The 18,316-nt window shown below is 41.3% G+C and overlaps 1 gene segment (V, D, J or C); it reads right to left on the reverse strand.

Moving 5' to 3' along the window:
* Nucleotides 1-479: 479 nt before the first annotated feature.
* LOC132381568 (Ig heavy chain C region-like) overlaps nucleotides 480-18,316 on the reverse strand; it is a 32,120-nt gene continuing 14,283 nt past the window's right edge. The window contains 3 exon segments of the C gene segment in view: nucleotides 480-862; nucleotides 1,249-1,569; nucleotides 10,550-10,852. Coding sequence covers nucleotides 480-862; nucleotides 1,249-1,569; nucleotides 10,550-10,852 — 1,007 coding nt within the window.

The following is an 18,316-nucleotide window of genomic DNA, read 5'->3' on the forward strand; positions in this document are numbered from 1 at the left end:
CCCTATATCGTTGCCTCTCTCGTCTCCCTGCCATATTTACGACACGTGAAAAGGAAAGAATGGAACTATACTAATATATTTATGAAGCTAATATAAAAAAAAACTGAAAAATGTTTTACTCTTAAGAGCAAAAATAAGAGCACACATGTGGAAGCCAAGAAGTTTCATTCTGAATTTATTTCAATATAATGTGGCGTACAGAATAAATCTCTATCTGCTATCTATTCCGCGACCTAATAGCATCTCTGAAGTACTACATTTTCAGAATCAACGTAAAGTTAAAAATATTCTAATGCTACCGAGAGCACATCAGAATGTTAATGAATAAATGAAATTAATGGAATATTTCATTTGCGGTAGGATAATCTGAAGAGTGAATGCTATGCATGGTCTTCAGTAAATCAGCAAATCGGAAACTCAAACAGCTATGCGGTAAGCAAGAAACACTTCCAAGCTACTCGTCATCAAATCAAGGATGATTAGACGCTTGATTTAAAGCTGTCAGTTAGAACAACTGACACGTTAACTAAAGTAGGTTTACCCTGGGATTTATCAATACTTCTGACTATATTTGTTTGTAGCGACGGATGTCCAACCAAACAGCTATAGGTGGTTCCCTTCTCCCAGTCTTCTGCGCTGATCCTCAGTTTGCTGGTAACCGAGTTAGAGCCGTTTTCCTTATCGCTGTTAAACTGGATGGAGAATCCCGAATGCAAAAGGTTGTCATTAGCCATCCAGCCGACGTATATATCTTCTGGATAATAACCGGTCACGAGGCAAATTAGGGTAGCTGCTTCCTCGGCTTGAATCTCCTCAGCTGATGGGTACAAAAGGTAGGCTTTCGGGCGGTGCATTTCAGTAACTGGAAGAGAAAAACATATTTCAAATTAGTTTCATCTTTGACTTGCAGATTTGTATCTTCAACAGACTCCAGATGTTCAAACATCAGTAAACTCAGAAATTAGATCAGCTTTTCAACACAAGACATATCGGCTCCAGATTTAAATAAGGTGTTGCATTTGCTCTTTGTTATTAAGATACCATGTATAGTTTTACAGTTTTGTGTATTTACTTTTTTTCTACGTTACCACGGGTGTCCTGATCGTTCTTTTTTCTTCTGGATTGTTGTTACACAATGGAATGGAGGAGATTATGTTTTCAATTCTATTGATTAGGTCATGAATGTCACTGCCAAAATGTTTGTTTGATATACCATGCCTACTCAAGACAGCAGTTAATTGCGCTTACCCTTGTTTTTTTTGGTGGCGATTGTCAGTGGTGTTGGCAGATCACGGTCTTCTACAACGCACAGGTATTCGGTTCCACTGTTCCACTCCTCCACACTGATCTTCAGTTTGTTAATGATGACGAATTTACTTCCCCTCTTCTCTGGACCGCGAGTCTCTACTCCGTTCATTCTCCGACTCCCATTTACTTGCCAGGAGACTGTGACATTCTGTAAATCTGTGTAAACCACTTCGCACACAATTGTTGCCCTCCGAAGCATCCAAATCTCTTCAAAGGAAGGCTTTTTTATGATGGCATTAATGTCAGCCATAAGGCATTCTTCTGGCAAAAAAGTGGGAATGGTTATATTCATTCTGTGATGTTCAAGATGTGGATTATAACAACTCTAACCAGGCCGGAGTAGCACATAATCCCACTTACTATGCACTTCTCTGTGACATTTTTTCTGCTTCCCTAATACAGCTATACTTGCCTTATCGACCCGACTCCTCTAACTTCCTTGTCTGATATACTCATTGATTCTGCTGATTATAGATACCACAGCGCAAGCAGTACACTGACATGACTTTAACAGTAAGTACTTTCTCGCATTCAGGGATGCAAACGTTCACCCCTAGACCTTCAAAATACTGAGGGAAAACGTGGCTTCCTTCAAAGGTATTCACACAAAATGAGCAAAGGTTTTGTCTGCCAGTCCCCAGTGTGATTCTGAAATAAGCTGATCAAAAAGAACTATTAAGCGGAAAGCTATACTCCGTTAAAACTGCAGTACTTTCTCCATTATGGACGGAGTAGCACGCTCTTCGAAATAAGAAAACAAAATATAACATGCCACTGACTTCTAATAAAGTCATGTTGTGTGCTTAGCATTCAATACATCACTACTTTACGAACCGAGGACTGACTGCCAGCTCTTCAATATTTTCGGTCATATTTTGTGGGAGTTACTCCACTAGAAATAGGAAAATTTGTCAGTAACGTGAAACCGAAGCGGCCACGTTGACTCTGTAGGTTACCACGTGCCGTAAAATGTAATGGAACCACGTATTTGAAGGAAGCGTTTGCCACTTGATTGATCTTGTAAATTATAAAAGTCTACTGCGAATTATGAGCCGACACCTGCATTATTTACCAACCAACGCGTTCCAGAAAAAATATAAACTGTGGTATTAAAATACAGTAACATTTGGAGGATCAATTCAGTTTCAAATGTGCACGAGTCTTTAGTAATTTTGCTTTATTACTTCTGTTTCGATTCTCGATGCAGCTAGTAAGTTCATTGTTTACCTGTCTTGCATAGAAAATGTGAGCTATTTTCCTGAATTGCTTCAATGCTCCTGGTGAAGCATAATTTTCACAGCTGTTTGTTAGAGAGTTACAGGATGTAAACCCATCGAAATTGAAGGGAAGGTTCCAAGTGAGACCCGCGTATTTGAAGCCCCAGTCCATCATGGTATTTTGTGTTTGGGTGATACTGTCAGAGTAGCACGGGTGAATAAAAACAGTCTATTTTGTGCATGTTAAACAGTACAGCAACTATGTACCAGAAGCGAACCCTGTAAGGGTTTACGGCCCTACATGCTGTGGCGAACAGGATATCACAGTGATCGCTACTGGGGCCTCAGATGCTCTGAGTCTATTTCACTGATATTACTGGGGGATATACCAACGATATAGGTAAAAAAAACGGGATGAGGTCCTACAGGGTGAATTTAGGGAGTAAGGAGATAAATTAAAAAGTAGGACCACAAAGGTAATAATCTCTCAATTACTACCAGTGCCATGTGCTAGTCAGAGTAGAAATAGGAGGATATTTCAGATCAATACGTGGCTTGAAGAATGGTGCAAAGGGGAGAGATTCAAATTTCTGGGGTATTAGAACTAGTTCTGGGGAGGTGGGACCGGTATATACAGGACGGTCTGCACCTGGGCTGGACTGAAACCAAAGTCCTGGGGGGAGCGTTGGCTAGTGCTGTTCAGGAGGCATTAAACTCATGTGGCAGGGGGATGGATACAAGTGCTGTGGACAGACGGGTGTAAAATGAGGGGAGAAGCAAAAAGTAGTAAGTTCAAAAGTAAAACTGGCAGGCAGGCAAATCCAGGGCAAAAAGCAAAAATAGACACTTTTCAACATAATTGTATAAGGGCTACCTAACAGTCGTAGTGAGGTTGGGGATGGCATTAAACAGGAAATTAGAAATGCGTGCAATAAAGGAACAGTTATAAAGGTAGTTATAATGGGCGACTTCAATCTACATATAGATTGGGTGAACCAAATTGGTAAGGGTGTTGAGGAACAAGATTTCTTGGAAAGTATGCGTGATGGTTTTTTGAACCAACATGTCGAGGAACCAGCTAGAGAGCAGGCCATTCTAGATTGGGTATTCAGCATTGAGGAAAGGTTAATTAGCAATCTTGTCATGTGAGGCCCCATGGGTAAGAGTGACCATAATATGGTGGAATTCTTCATTAAGATGGAGAATGACATAGTTAATTCAGAAACAAAGGTTCTGAACTGAAAGAAGGGTAACTTTGAAGGTGTGAGACGTGAATTAGCTAATATAGACTGGCAAATGATACTTAAAGGGTTGACGGTGGATATTCAATTTCAAGCATTTAAAGATCGCATGGATGAACTACAACAATTGTTCATCCCAATTTGGCAAAAGAATAAACCAGGGAAGGTAGTGCACCCGTGGCTGACAAGGGAAATTAGGGATAGTATCAACTCCAAAGAAGAAACATATAAATTAGCCCAAAAAAGCGGCATACCCGAGAACTGGGAGGAATTCAGAGACCAGCAGAGGAGGACAAACAGCTTAATTAGGGAAGGGAAAAAAGTTTATGAGAGAAAGCTGGCAGGGAACATAAAAACTGACTGTAAAAGCTTTCATAGATATGCGAAGAGAAAAAGTTTGGTCAATACGAATGTAGGTCCTTTACAGTCAGAAACAGGTGAATTGATCATAGGGAACAAAGACATGGCAGACCAATTGAATAACTACTTTGGTTCTGTCTTCACTAAGGAAGACATAAATAATCTTCTGGAAATTGTAAGGGACCGAGGGTCTAGTGAGATGGAGGAACTGAGGGAAATACATGTTGGTAGAGAAGTGGTGTTAGGTAACTTGAAGGGATTAAAGGCAGATAAATCCCCAAGGCCAGATGGTCTGCATCCCAGAGTGCTTAAGGAAGTAGCCCAGGAAATAGTGGATGCATTAGTGATAATTTTTCAAAACTCCTTAGATTCTGGATTAGTTCCTGTGGATTGGATAATGGCAAATGTAACCCCTCTTTTTAAAAAAAATGTAGGGAGAGAGAAACCGGGGAATTATAGACTGGTTAGTCTGACATCGGTGGTGGGGAAAATGCTAGAGTCGGTTATCAAAGATGTGATAACAGCACATTTGGCAAGAGGTGAAATTATCGGACAAATTCAGCATGGATTTGTGAAAGGAAAATCATGCCTGACGAATCTTATAGAATTTTTGGAAGATGTAACTAGTAGAGTCGATAGGGGAGAGTCAGTGGAAGTGGTATATTTAGATTTTCAAAAGGCTTTTGACAAGGTCCCACACAAGAGATAAGTGTGCAAACTTAAAGCACACGGTATTGGGGGTATGGTATTGATGTGGATAGAGAATTGTTTGGCAGACAGGAAGCAAAGAGTAGGAGTAAACGGGACCTTTTCAGAATGGCAGGCAGTGACTAGTGGGGTACCGCAAGGCTCAGTGCTGGGACCCCAGTTGTTTACAATATATATTAATGATTTAGACGAGGGAATTAAATGCAACATCTCCAAGTTTGCAGATGACACGAAGCTGGGCGGCAGAGTTAGCTGTGAGGAGGATGTGAAGAGGATGCAGGGTGACTTGGATAGGTTATGTGAGTGGGCAAATTCATGGCAGATGCAATTTAATGTTGATAAATGTGGGGTTATCCACTTTGGTTGTAAGAACAGGAAAACAGATTATTATCTGAAAGGTGGCCGATTAGGAAAAGGGGAAGTGCAACGAGACCTGGGTGTCTTTGTACACCAGTCATTGAACATGGGCATGCAGGTACAGCAGGTGGTGAAAAAGGCAAATGATATGTTGGCATTCATAGCAAAAGGATCTGAGTACAGGAGCAGGGAGGTTCTACTGCAGTTGGACAAGGCCTTGGTGAGAGCGCACCTAGAATATTGTGTGCAATTTTGGTCCCCTAATTTGAGGAAAGACATTCTTGCCATAGAGGGAGGACAGAGAAGGTTCACCAGATTGATTCCTGGGATGGCAGGACTTTCATATGAAGAAAGACTGAATCGACTAGGCTTATACTCACTGGAATTTAGAAGATTGAGGGGGGATCTTATTGAAACGTATAAAATTCTAAAGAGATTGGACAGGCTAGATGCAGGAAGATTGTTTCCGATGTTGGGGAAGTCCAGAACGAGGGATCACAGTTTAAGGTTAAAGTGGAAGCCTTTTAGGACCAGGATGAAGCTAAACTTCTTCACACAGAGAGTGGTGAATCTCTGGAATTCTCTGCCACAGGAAACAGTTGAGGCCAGTTCACTGGCTATATTTAAGAGGAAGTGAGATATGGCCCTTGTGTCTAAAGGGATCAGAGGGTATGGAGAGAAAACAGGTACAGGGTTCTGAGTTGGAAGATCAGCCATGATCATGCTGAATGGCAGTGCAGGCTCGAAGGGGTGAATGGCCTACCCCTGCACCTATTTTCTATGTTTCTATATACTGTAATATGTCTGTTTACTGGGAATAGAAGTTATGTGGAATCGTGGGCTGTGGGAAAGATTCTGGGAGAATTTGGTGGGATGTACACAAGGTAAGTAAATTGGTTAGTACTGAGCAGATTGAATGCTACGTGGAAAACGTGAGGATATCGACTAAGGAGAAATAAATATGACGATAGTATATTTTATCAATAGTCGGAAACTGGAAAATGTTGGTGTTCGGGGTGGTCTGAATGTTCTTGTGCGTGAACCATTGAATATGCGGAGCAGATTGTTACAATTTATTTTAGTTATTGTCTAGAACTTATGCCGCAGAAATCTCACTTTGCAGTCGGTGTCAACTTTAGGATCTGATATCGACCTTCCTGCAGGACATGGACTGCTTCATTTGATGAGGATTGTGAATGGATTTTTTCAATATGCTGACACAAACGACCATCTGTGCTTATCATGAAAAAGTGTTCTCTCATGAAGCTCCTGAAGGGTACTAAACTGCCCTAACCATCTAATACGATGACGTCTTTGTGCTTGTATAATTGATTTTCATCATTTTCTTTGGGGCAAATAGTGGTTCCGACCTTTGCCAACCAACAACACGGAGCCACGGTAGCGCGACGCTATTACCGCTCAGAACGTGTTGGAGTTCGGAGTGTAATGCCTGCGCTGTTCAATGAGGAGTCTCTACGTTGTCCCCGTGTCATGCACGGGTTTTCCCCAGCTGCTCCAGTTTCTTCCCAGAGTCAAAGAAAAACATACCGGTTTGGTTAGTTGGGGTTATTGAGAAGCATAACTCGCATGTATCTGTATCGCAATGGAATAGATGGAATTGCAGAGGCACGAGAGAGGAGCTTGTCCAGGGAGATTGGAAGAGAATATTGTGGGAGAATATTGGGGTAAGACAGTGGATGTAGTCTATATGGACTTCAGCAAAGCCTTTGACAAAGTTCCACATGGAAGGTTAGTTAAGAAGTTTCAGTCGTTAGGTATTAATGCTGGAGTAATAAAATGGATTCAACAGTGGCTAGATGGGAGATGCCAGAGAGTAGTGGTGGATAATTGTTTATCGGGATGGAGGCCGGTGACTAGCGGGGTGCCTCAGGGATCTGTTTTGGGCCCAGTGTTGTTTGTAATATACATAAATGATCTGGATGATGGGGTGGTAAATTGGATTAGTAAGTACGCCGATGATACTAAGGTAGGAGGTGTTGTGGATAATGAGGTGGATTTTCAAAGCTTGCAGGGAGATTTATGTGGGTTAGAAGAATGGGCTGAACATTGGCAGATGGAGTTTAATGCTGAGAGGTGTGAGGTTCTACATTTTGGCAGGAATAATCCAAATAGAACATACAGAGTAAATGGTAGGGCATTGAGGAATGCAGAGGAACAGAGAGATCTAGGAATAACTGTGCATAGTTCCCTGAAAGTGGAGTCTCATGTAGATAGGGTGGTGAAGAGGGCTTTTGGAACGCTGGCCTTTATAAATCAAAGCATTGAGTACAGAAGTTGGGATGTAATGCTAAAGTTGTACAAGGCATTGGTAAGGCCAAATTTGGAATATTGTGTGCAGTTCTGGTCACCGAATTATAGGAAAGATATCAATAAATTAGAGAGAGTGCAGAGACGATTTACTAGGATGTTACCTGGGTTTCAGCAATTAAGTTACAGAGAAAGGTTGAACAAGTTAGGTCTCTATTCATTGGAGCGTAGAAAGTTGAGGGGGGATTTGATCGAGGTATTTAAAATTTTGAGAGGGATAGATAGAGTTGACGTGAACAGGCTGTTTCCATTGAGAGTAGGGGAGATTCAAACTAGAGGACATGATTTGAGAGTTAGGGGGCAAAAGTTTAAGGGAAACACGAGGGGGTATTTCTTTACTCAAAGAGTGATAGCTGTGTGGAATGAGCTTCCTGTAGAAGTAGTAGAGGCCAGTTCAGTTGTGTCATTTAAGGTAAAATGGGATAGGTATATGGACAGGAAAGGAGTGGAGGGTTATGGGCTGAGTGCGGGTAGGTGGGACTAGGTGAGATTAAGGGTTCGCCAAGATGGCCTGTTTCCGTGCTGTGATTGTTATATGGTTATATGGATAACGGCAGAGCAGAGATGGCTGAAGTTTTTGGGAATAGTTCCACAAGGCGCAGGATAGATATGTGACTCAGAGGAAGAAGTTCTCAAATGGAAGGGCTAGGCAACCATGGCTGGCAAAGGAAGATAAGGGCTGTGTAAAAGCCAAGGAAATAACATATAAGGTAGCAGAAGTAAGTGGGAATTCAGATGATTAGGAAGCGTTTAAAATCAAACAAAAGGCAACTAAAAAAAAGATATAGAAAGGGGAAAAGTGAAATTTGAGGACAGACTAGCCAATAATATAAATCAGGATATTAAAAGTTTCTTTTCAATTATATAAGGGGTAAAAGGGAGGTGAGAGGAAATATTGGACCATTAGAAAATGAAGCTGGAAAGGTAGTAATGGGGACAAAGAAATGTCAGATGAAAGTAATGGGTACTCTGCACCTATCTTCACTGTGGAAGACACTAGCAGTGTGCCAGAGGTCAATGGGCATCAGGGAGCAGGAGTGAGTGCCATTGCTATTACAAAGGAAAATAGTGCAAGGCAAACTTAAAGGTCTTAAGGTACGTAAGTCACCTTGGTCAAATGGTTTACATCCCAGACTCCTGAGAGAGGTTGCTGAAGAGATAACGGATGCATTGGCCATGATATTTCAAGAATCACTTGATTCTGGCATGGTACTGGAGGTCTGGAAAATGACAAATGTCACTCCATTTGTTAAGGAGTTAGCCTAATCTCAGTGGTTGGGGAAGTGTTGGAGTCTATTACTAAGGCTGAATTTTTGAGGTACTTGGAGACTGATGTTAAAAAGGTCAAAATAAGCATGGTTTCTGTGAAGGGAAATCTTGCCTGACAAATCTTTTAGAATTCTACGAGGAAGTAACAACCAGGTTGGACAGAGGCGAGGCTATGAATGTCATTTAATTGGATTTTCAGAAGTGGTGTGATAAGATGCCACAACTCAGGCTGCTCAACAATATAAAACCCTAGCTCTTTACTGGAAAGATGCAAGTATAGATTCCAGAATAGCTGACAGACAGGAGGCAGTGAATGGGAATAAAAGGAGCCTTTTTCTGGTTAGCTGCCGGGGACTAGTGGTGTTCCTCACGGGTCAGGAATGGGACACCTGCTTTTCACATTGTTTATCAATGGTTCACATAATGTAATTGATGGCTTCATGGCAAAATTTGTGGCTTATACGAAGAAAGGTGGAGGCGCAGGTAGTGCTGAGGAAGCAATGCAATTGCAGCAGGGCTTAGAGAAATTGGAAGAATGGACAAAAAGTTGGCAAATGGAACACGATGTTGGGAAATGTATGATAATACAGTTTGGTAAAAGGAACAATAGTGCGGACAATTATCTAAATGGGGAAATGTTTCAAATATCAGAGGTGAAGAGGGACTTAGATGTTCTCGTGCAAGACTGCCAGAAAGTTAATTTACAGGTTGGGTTTGTGGTAAAGAAGGTCCAATGCAACGTTGGCATTTATTTTGAGGGGAATAGAATATAACGGCAAGGAGTTTGTGCTGATCATTTATGAGGCACTAGTTACGCCACACTTAAAGTATTGTCAACAGTTTAGGGCCCAATATCACAGAAAGGATGTGTTGTCATTGGAGAGAGTCCAGAGGAGGTTCCTGAGGATGATTCCAGGAATGACGGGGAAAACATATGCGGTGCGTATGGCAGCTTTGGGACGGTACTCACTGGAATTTAGAAGAATGCATGTGGATCTCATTGAAACCTCCTTAATGTTGAGAGGACGAGATAGGGTGATGTTTAAAGGATGTTTTCTATGGTGGGGTATCAAGACCGAGATGGCACAGCCTCAACATTGACGGGCGACCCTTCAGAACAGAGGTAACCTCGATTTTTTTCAGCCAGCGAATAGTTGATCTGTGGAATGTTCTGCCACAGACTGAGGTGTTGGCCGCCCGTACATATAGTTAAGGCGGAAGTTGATCGTTTTCTGATCGGTAAGCACAACAACGGATATGGCGAGAATTTTATTGGTGACGTAATTGTCACAACGTCCGTCTTATAACCATTTAATGTAGCCAAATAACCATATAACAATTACAGCACGGAAACAGGCCATCTTGGCCATTCTAGTCTGTGCCGAAAGCTTACTCTCACCTAGTCCCACCGACTTGCATTCAGTCCATTACCCTCCATTCTTTTCCTGTCCATATACCTACCCAATTTTTAAAAAAATGACAATATCGAACTTGCCTCTACCACTTATACTGGAAGCTCGTTCCACACAGCTACAACTCTCTGAGTAAAGATGTTCCCCTTTGTGTTACCCCTAAACTTTTGCCCACTCAACTCCCCTGAGTCTTGCCCTGAATTATGTATTAACAAAGGTTTACCAGAGGGCAACTCGCTCACAGTCATGCCTTTTTTCCTCTGCAATCTGCTGCCTGACATCCAGCAGTCTCTGTTCCTCTTTCTGCATCTACACTACTTTGCAGTTCGATTGTTCTTATTGCACCCACCTTTTGTGTTTCGTGTCCGTTTTGATAACGGAGTATCTAATTGATTGTCCTGCACCGAGCAGGAGTATTCTACCCCACTGTCCCACTCCGCAACGCTGCTGGTCAAACGGCTGACCGTCAGGTATTGGCTTCCGAACTTTGTTGCTTGTCCTGTTTGAACACCATCAGGCCTTTCCTTTCCACCCACTCTCCAAGATATGGAAACCTCAGCTGGAGTTGTGGCGATCACTTCACACACCAGTGTTGCAGTTTTGTTTGTGCACATTTCTTCAACAGTAGGATCTCTGAGAAACAATGCGAATCCTAGAGCACAAAATTGAGAGGATGATTTATTGATGACGAACCTGAAACTTAGCAATGATTTCAATTTAATAATAAAGAAGTGTGAAGGGATGGATACATCAGACTTTCACTGAAAGGACAACAATGATAAAAAACTGGAGTGGGGAAAGGGTCAGTGGCTTGTGGTAGAATAGTCAGAGGTATGGAGCTAGCCGAGGGAGGAAAGAACACAGAAAGCTAGATCATGGAAGAAGGTATTATATGGAAAAAGGTGGCAAAATATGCAAGGTCTAAGGTCATTCCATGTATATATGCAAGAATGAAAGACCTGTTTAGCACAAAGTTTAACGGTTTGAGTCGTCGGGTGGTTGCCTCGACTACTTTATTCCTTTCATTTATTTCTTTCCTTTTTTGTAATTTATTTTTAATTGAAGTTCATCATCAGACAAACATGTCCATAAGATGGTTTTCAGCATTGTACATATATATCATTTAGTCATATATATCACAGATCTCCAGAGAATATTTATATGAGGTTATCACTGGTAGAAGAGTGGAAAGAAAACAACAAGCAAAAGGAAAGAACTTTGTACCAGTAGGGAGTGATCTCTTTTCACAACATATTCATTGATTTGTGAGAATAAAATCAGTCCTATGAGGCATTATGTAGTTAAGCCATTTTTTTCCGATTATGAATCAAATTGTTCCAGCTTATGATTAACAGATGCTGTTATCTTCTCCATTTTGTAAATGTTCATTGTAATTTCCATCCATGTATTTAAAGTTGGGCTCTCCTGTGATAACCATTTCCCTGTAAGAGTCTTTTTACCAGCCACCAACAGTACATTCATTAAATATGTATCTCTTTTCAACCATTCTTGAGGTATATATCCAAAATATATGGTCTTACTCTCTAAGGGTATTTCACATTTAAAGATATCTTGCAGGGCATTGTGTACCCCCTCCAATAGTTTTTTTGATAACAGGGCAGTCCCAAAAATTATGATAATGATTTGCATTTTGATTCCCACAATTTCTCCAGCAAACAGGGAGGTTACTATCATGATGGGATTTCTGAGAGGTTGTAATAAAATACCTTATCAAGTTTTTCCATCCAAACTCCCTCCATTTCTGTGAACTGGAACACTTCGATTGATACCTCCATATTATTGTCCATTCTTCCGCAGATATAATTATCCCTCCTTCCTTCTCCAATTTTGTTTTAATGTATGAAGTCGAATGTGTTTTAAGATTTGACAACCCCTTATAGATGCTTGAAATGATTCTACTACCATTATCTGAATTATATGCTTTTCTAAATAGCTCTACCAAGCATATATTTGCCTTGGTTACATTTTAAGCGTCTTATTACCATATTGTCGCATCTGTAAATACCAATAAAAATCTTGTTCTTCTAATAAGTGTTTCTCTTCAAGCATTTCAAAACTGAACAGTATTCCTTCTTTCATTATGTTGCAAAGAACTGTTATTCCTTTAGCTGTCCAGTCCTTAAATCTAGCATCCAATTTATTTGGTATAAAATCCGAGTCATATGCACACCATTTAAGAATTGCAATATCTCCCTCGAGATTATATTCTTTTATAGTAGTTTTCCATATTTTAAGAGTCAATTTCACCCATGGGTTATCAATAGTATTAATGTACCTTTGCAGGTTATCAGTCACAATTGCTTGTATGAGGATGGGAAGTACCCGCTCCTCAATGTTTTTGCATTGAGCATCACATGTGGGTTGCACGAACATATCACAGCTTTCAATTGTGCTGCAAAATAATAATCTCTAAGAGAAGGAAGGCCCCATCCACACTTTTCTTTTGCTAATTGCAAAGTTTTGAGATGAACTCTAGGCCTTTTACGTTGCCAAATATAGCTTGATAACATCTTGTTCCATTATTTAATTGATTTTGATTAATCTCTATTGGTAGGGTCTGAAAGAGATATAACAGTCTGGGCAGTATATTCATTTTAATAGACTCAATCCTTGAACTGAGACTGAAAAAAGGAATCAGATTCCATCTTGCCATATCTTCCTTAATTTTTTACATAAACGCTGAAAATTACTTCTGATAATTTTGCCAAATCTCTTGGCATAATGATGCCCAAATATTTGAAAGACTCTATGTGCCAGGCCCAGGGGTACCTACTTTCAATTTCTCTTGGTAGGCTATAGTAATATGAAAGTAATTGGGTTTTATCTATGTTGATCTTGTATCCTGATAATTGACCATATTGTTCAAAGGATTGCATCAATTTATGTAAAGAGTATGTTGGTAGCTCTTGATAGATCAAAATGTCATCCGTATAACAAGCCTGTTTATTCTCTGTCCCTTTAATAGTAATTCCCCTGATATCTTCATTTTGTCTGACGTGTTGAGCTAATGGTTCCAGATATAACGCAAAGAGTAGCGGTTATCATGCACAACCCTGTCTCGTGCCCCTTTCTAGGGTAAGACTATTTGATAAATATCCATTGATTTTAAGCCTAGCAGTAGAATTGTCATATTGTGTCTGTATAGTTTTAATAATTGTGTCTTGGAAAACAAATCTATGTGAAACTCTGTAAAGTAAATTCCAATTAACCGAATCAGATGCTTTTTCAGCGTCCACGCTTATCGCTATTGCTTCGATTTTATTTTTTGTATATGATCCATAATGAGAAGTGTCCTTCGTATATTGTCTTGTGCTGGCGTCGTCGTATAAAACCTGTCTGATCGTTACGTATCAATATGGGTAGAAACTCTTCTAATCGTTTGGCCATGATGGAGGTAAATAATCTATAATCTACATTAAGAACGGATATTGGTCTAAATGACCCACATTCCATTTTTTTATTCTTTATACTTTATTGTCACCAAACAATTGATGCTAGAGCGTACAATCATCACAGTGATATTTGCTTCAGCGCTTCACGTTCCCTGAAGTACAAATCAAAATAAATATAATAAAATTTGAATTATAAATCATAATTAGAAAATAGAAAAGGGAATGTAAGGTAGTGCAAGTCAGGTCCATATATTTTGAAGGTACGGCCCGGATCTGGGTCAGGATATGTTCAACAGTCTTATCACAGTTGGAAAGAAGCTGTTCCCGAATCTGGCCGTACAAATCTTCATGCTCCTGAACCTTCTCCCAGAGGGAAGTGGGACAAACAGTGTGTTGGCTGGGTTGGTCTTGTCCTTGATTACCCTGGCAGCACTGGTCCGACAGCGTGTGGTGTATAGTGAGTCCAAAGATGGAAGATTGGTTTGTGTAATGTGCTGAGCAATGTTCACTATCTTCTACAGCTTCTTCTGGTCTTGGACAGGACAATTTCCATACCAGGGTTGTGATGCACCCTAGAAGAATGCTTTCTACAGTGCACCTATAAAAATTAGTGAGGGTTTTAGGGGCCAGGCCAAATTTCTTCAGCTCTCTCAGGAAGTAAAGGCAGTGGTGGGCTTTCTTGGCAGTGGACTCTGCCTGTTTTGACCAAGTCAGGTCATTTGTGATATTCACCCCGAGGAACTTAAAGAGTTTGACCTGTTCCACCTGCGCACCACCGATCTAGATAGGGTTGTGCGGTCCGCTACTGCTTCAGAAGTCAACAACCAATTCCTTCGTCTTGCTGACATTGAGGGATAGGCTATTGTCTGCGCACCATGCCACCAGGTTCTTAATTTCCTCCCTGTACTCAGACTCATTATTACCCAAGATACGGCCTATAATTGTGGTGTCATCAGCAAACTCATATATTGAGTTTGATGGAAATTTGGCTACACAATCATGGGTGTACAATGAGTACAGCAGGGGGCTGAATACACAGCCTTGTCGGGCACCGGTGCTCAGAGTGATTGTAGAAGGGAGTTTGTCCTCTATTTTTAGAGCCTGTGTCCTATCCGTGAGGAAGTTGAAGATCCACCTGCAGATCTGAGTGCTAAGACCCAGGTTCCGGAGCTTAGGAATCTGTTTATTCGGAATGATGGTATTAAAGGCAGAGCTGTAGTCGATGAAAATGAGCCTTACATGTGCGTCTTTATTCTCCAGGTGTTCTAAGGAGGAATGTAGTGCTGGAGAGATGGCATCTCTCTGATATATGATAACGTATATGTACTTTAATTATCCTTTGAACTTTGTACTTTGATGATCATGGGGGATGAAATACTCACAGAAAAACTATGAGTAGGGCACTGCACCTCAGTATGGTATGGCAATTGTCCCGTATCGGACTGCAAAGCACTCCAGCGGGTGGTGAAGACTGCTCAGTGGATTATCGGCACCGAAGCCCACCATTGAGATCATCTACCATAAAAGCTGCCTGGGCAGGTCGAAAAGTAGTATCAAGGATGCACCTCAGCCTAACCATGGACTTTTTACTCTCCTCCCATCTGGTAGGCGATACAGGAGCCTCCGATCCTGCACCAGTAGGCTCAAGAAGAGCTTCTTCCCTGAGGCTGTGACTCTGCTGAACTTCACATCACAGCGCTAAACAGAATTGCACACATATTGGACTGTCTCAGTACTTTGATATTTGTATGCTGTAGCACTTACTTTTTTATTCACAGGTATTTTGTGAATAATACTATTCTTTCACACTTCTGGTCAGATACTAATTACATTTCATTGGCTTTGTATCTGTGCTCGGCACAATGACAATAAAGTTGAATCTAATCTAATCTAATCTAATCTGAAACGTTACCAATCTGTCCATAGCACACAACACTGTATTTTATAATCTGCACAATTACAATTTTCTCAAACTGAACCTGGCTGTTGATGAGTGTTCAGGTGTACTGAACGTGGAAATCAACATGGCAAGTTTACAGTGTGCCCGCTGAGATCAACCTGGCATTAGATAACATTGATCATTATACCACATTAATTCTCCAAGTCCACCCTTCCAATTAAACATCCCGTTTTACACTACGAGAGACGACTTCCGGTACCCGGTGGGATGAAACTGAAGCAAACTCGTGAAATGCGCCTTTTGTGTCAAATCAAATTAGCCAGGAACGTGCTGGGCAACCTGCAGCAATCGATGTTTCCGGCGCTGACATAGCATGCTCACACTCACTAACCCTAAGCATAGGGCTTTGGAATATGGGAGAAAACTGGAGCACCTGGAGAAAACACACACAATCACGGAGAAGAATGTACAAACTCCTGACAGACAGGAATTGAACCCCAATCTTATAGCCGACATTGTAATAGCGTAATGCCAAGTGCTCGCCAGAATTACGTGGATAGCTGTTGGGTCCCGAATATTTATAATTAGTCTAAACGATAAGGACGAAGGAAATGTGGATATATAGAAAGAGGTTTGGAGAAGCAAAAGGCACATGGTAACTCAGCAGTTAGCGCAATGCTATTGCAGCTCGGCCGGTCTTATTTTGGAGTTCGAATCCGGCGCCATGTCTAAGGAGTTTGCTCGGTCTCGGTTTCCTCCCGATACTCTCATTAACTCCTATAGTCCAAAGACAGACCAGTTAGTAGATTGTCCTTTTATCAGGTTAGGGTTAAGCAGGAGAGTTACAGGGTGGCGTTACTAGTTGCGAAATGTGTCCTTTCTGTGCTGTATCTCTGAATAAAGTAAAAGAAACAAACGAAAAGTAAAATAGAAACAACTGTTTCGAACGTGTGCAGAACTTGTACAAGTTTGTTACTCTGATTCAACATGAATCCATTTTGGTTTATTCGCCTCCACAATCACATCAATTCCACTCAAGTTCTATCATTGTTCTAAGAACTGTGAACAATATTCTTTTGAAAATTAACGAGCCAGCTGCATGTCTTTCGCTTGTTGGAGGACACTGGAGCATAAATATGAGGTCCCTCTGTTATGACAGAGTCTCGGTAAAGTTTTCTTTTCTCTTGTAGTGTATTACAAATATTGGAATTACTTACATGCAGTAGAAGGATATTGCAATACTTTTTAAAGGAGAGATGGATGGGTACATACAAAGCAAAGGTCAATCACATATCACGGGTGGGAAGTGAAGTTTAGAGCTCATAATAAGACGGACAACGGTGAAGTGGAAAAGTAAGATTATCGACGGAATGGCCAGTTCCATTTCCTAATTTGTATATTTACATTCTTGCCTTAAATGTTCATGTCAGCAAAGGAGTCAGAAGCCAAGGATGAATAGAGTTGGTGGGCAGATTTAATTAAATCGTTGGACCAGTTGAGGGTAAATGGATAAGGAATCACATCCATAATGTTGCTGGGGTTATGAAGTCACTGTCTGAAGAGTGCGTGCAGGCAAAACCCGTGATCCTATTTAGAAAATACATGGATCCCTACAGTTTGCAGGATGGACGAGGTTGGGCTCACATTGGATACTATGGGGTTAAAAGCCTCATTCCTTCTCGGCCTTCTCACGCATGACTGCGCTAGACTCTTGAGAGGTGACCTCTCAATCACCTGCGTACTTTACATGAGATGGGCAAGTGAACAAATAAAAATGAGGAAGCGACAAGCAGAGCAGTCATTGTGTGAGTGGACCAGTGTTGGAGTGGGGAGGATCTGACTCACCAGGCTTGAGCGACAATGCGCTTGGGCAAGGCAAGTATCAGGTTATATTCCTCTTCTCCAACCTTCCTCGGTTGGTACAGAGAGCAGTGAGGATTGCTCCAGGGACGTGTTGTGTTATTTATCTCTGAATTGGAACCCTAGGAGATCTGCAGCCTTCTGGATAAACACATTTGCATCAGGTTCACCGAGCAGCAGCTCCTCTACCAATGTGTTATGGAACTGGAGCTGCAGCTCGTTGACCTTCAGCTCATATGGGAAAATGAGGAGGTGAGAAATAGCATCTACAGTGAGTGGTCACACCTAAGAACGGTGACTGTCAGGAGAAGGACAGAAAATGGGCAGCTGATGCAGAATACCTCTGTGGCTGTTCCCGTCAATAATAAGTATACCACTTTCGATTGTGTGTGTGTGTGCGTGTGTGCGTGTGTGTGTGTGTGTGTGTGTGTGTGTGTGTGTGTGTGTGTGTGTGTGTGTGTGTGTGTGTTTGTGTGTGTGAGTGAGTGTGTGTGTGTGTGGTGCACTATGACGACCTACCAGCAGGGGGACCCGCAGCATTAGGGTTTCTGGCACTTCATCTGCTGCTATGTTTCAAAAGGAAAGGGGGCAAAAGATAGTGATAAACTAGTGATAGGAACAGTTGACGCCAGAATCTATGGACACGATAGAGTCACCCGGATAGTATGTTACTTCCTAAGTGCAAGATTCAGAGACGTCTCAGAATGGATCCAGAGGATTTTTAATGGGGAGGATGAGCAGCCAGATGTCTTGGTACATAGTAACACCAATGGCATAGGTAGAAAAAGGGAGGAGCCCTGAAGAGAGAATTTAATCTGCTAAGTAAAAAGCTGAAAACCAGGACCTCTTGTGTTGTACTGTACTCTCTGGAGTTCTGCCTGTGCTACGCCACAGTGAAGTTCAAAATAGGATGGTCTAGCAGATGAATGTATGGTTGAGGAAA

This window comes from Hypanus sabinus, chromosome 26 (genome assembly GCF_030144855.1).
Source record: "Hypanus sabinus isolate sHypSab1 chromosome 26, sHypSab1.hap1, whole genome shotgun sequence".
NCBI lineage: Eukaryota > Metazoa > Chordata > Chondrichthyes > Myliobatiformes > Dasyatidae > Hypanus > Hypanus sabinus.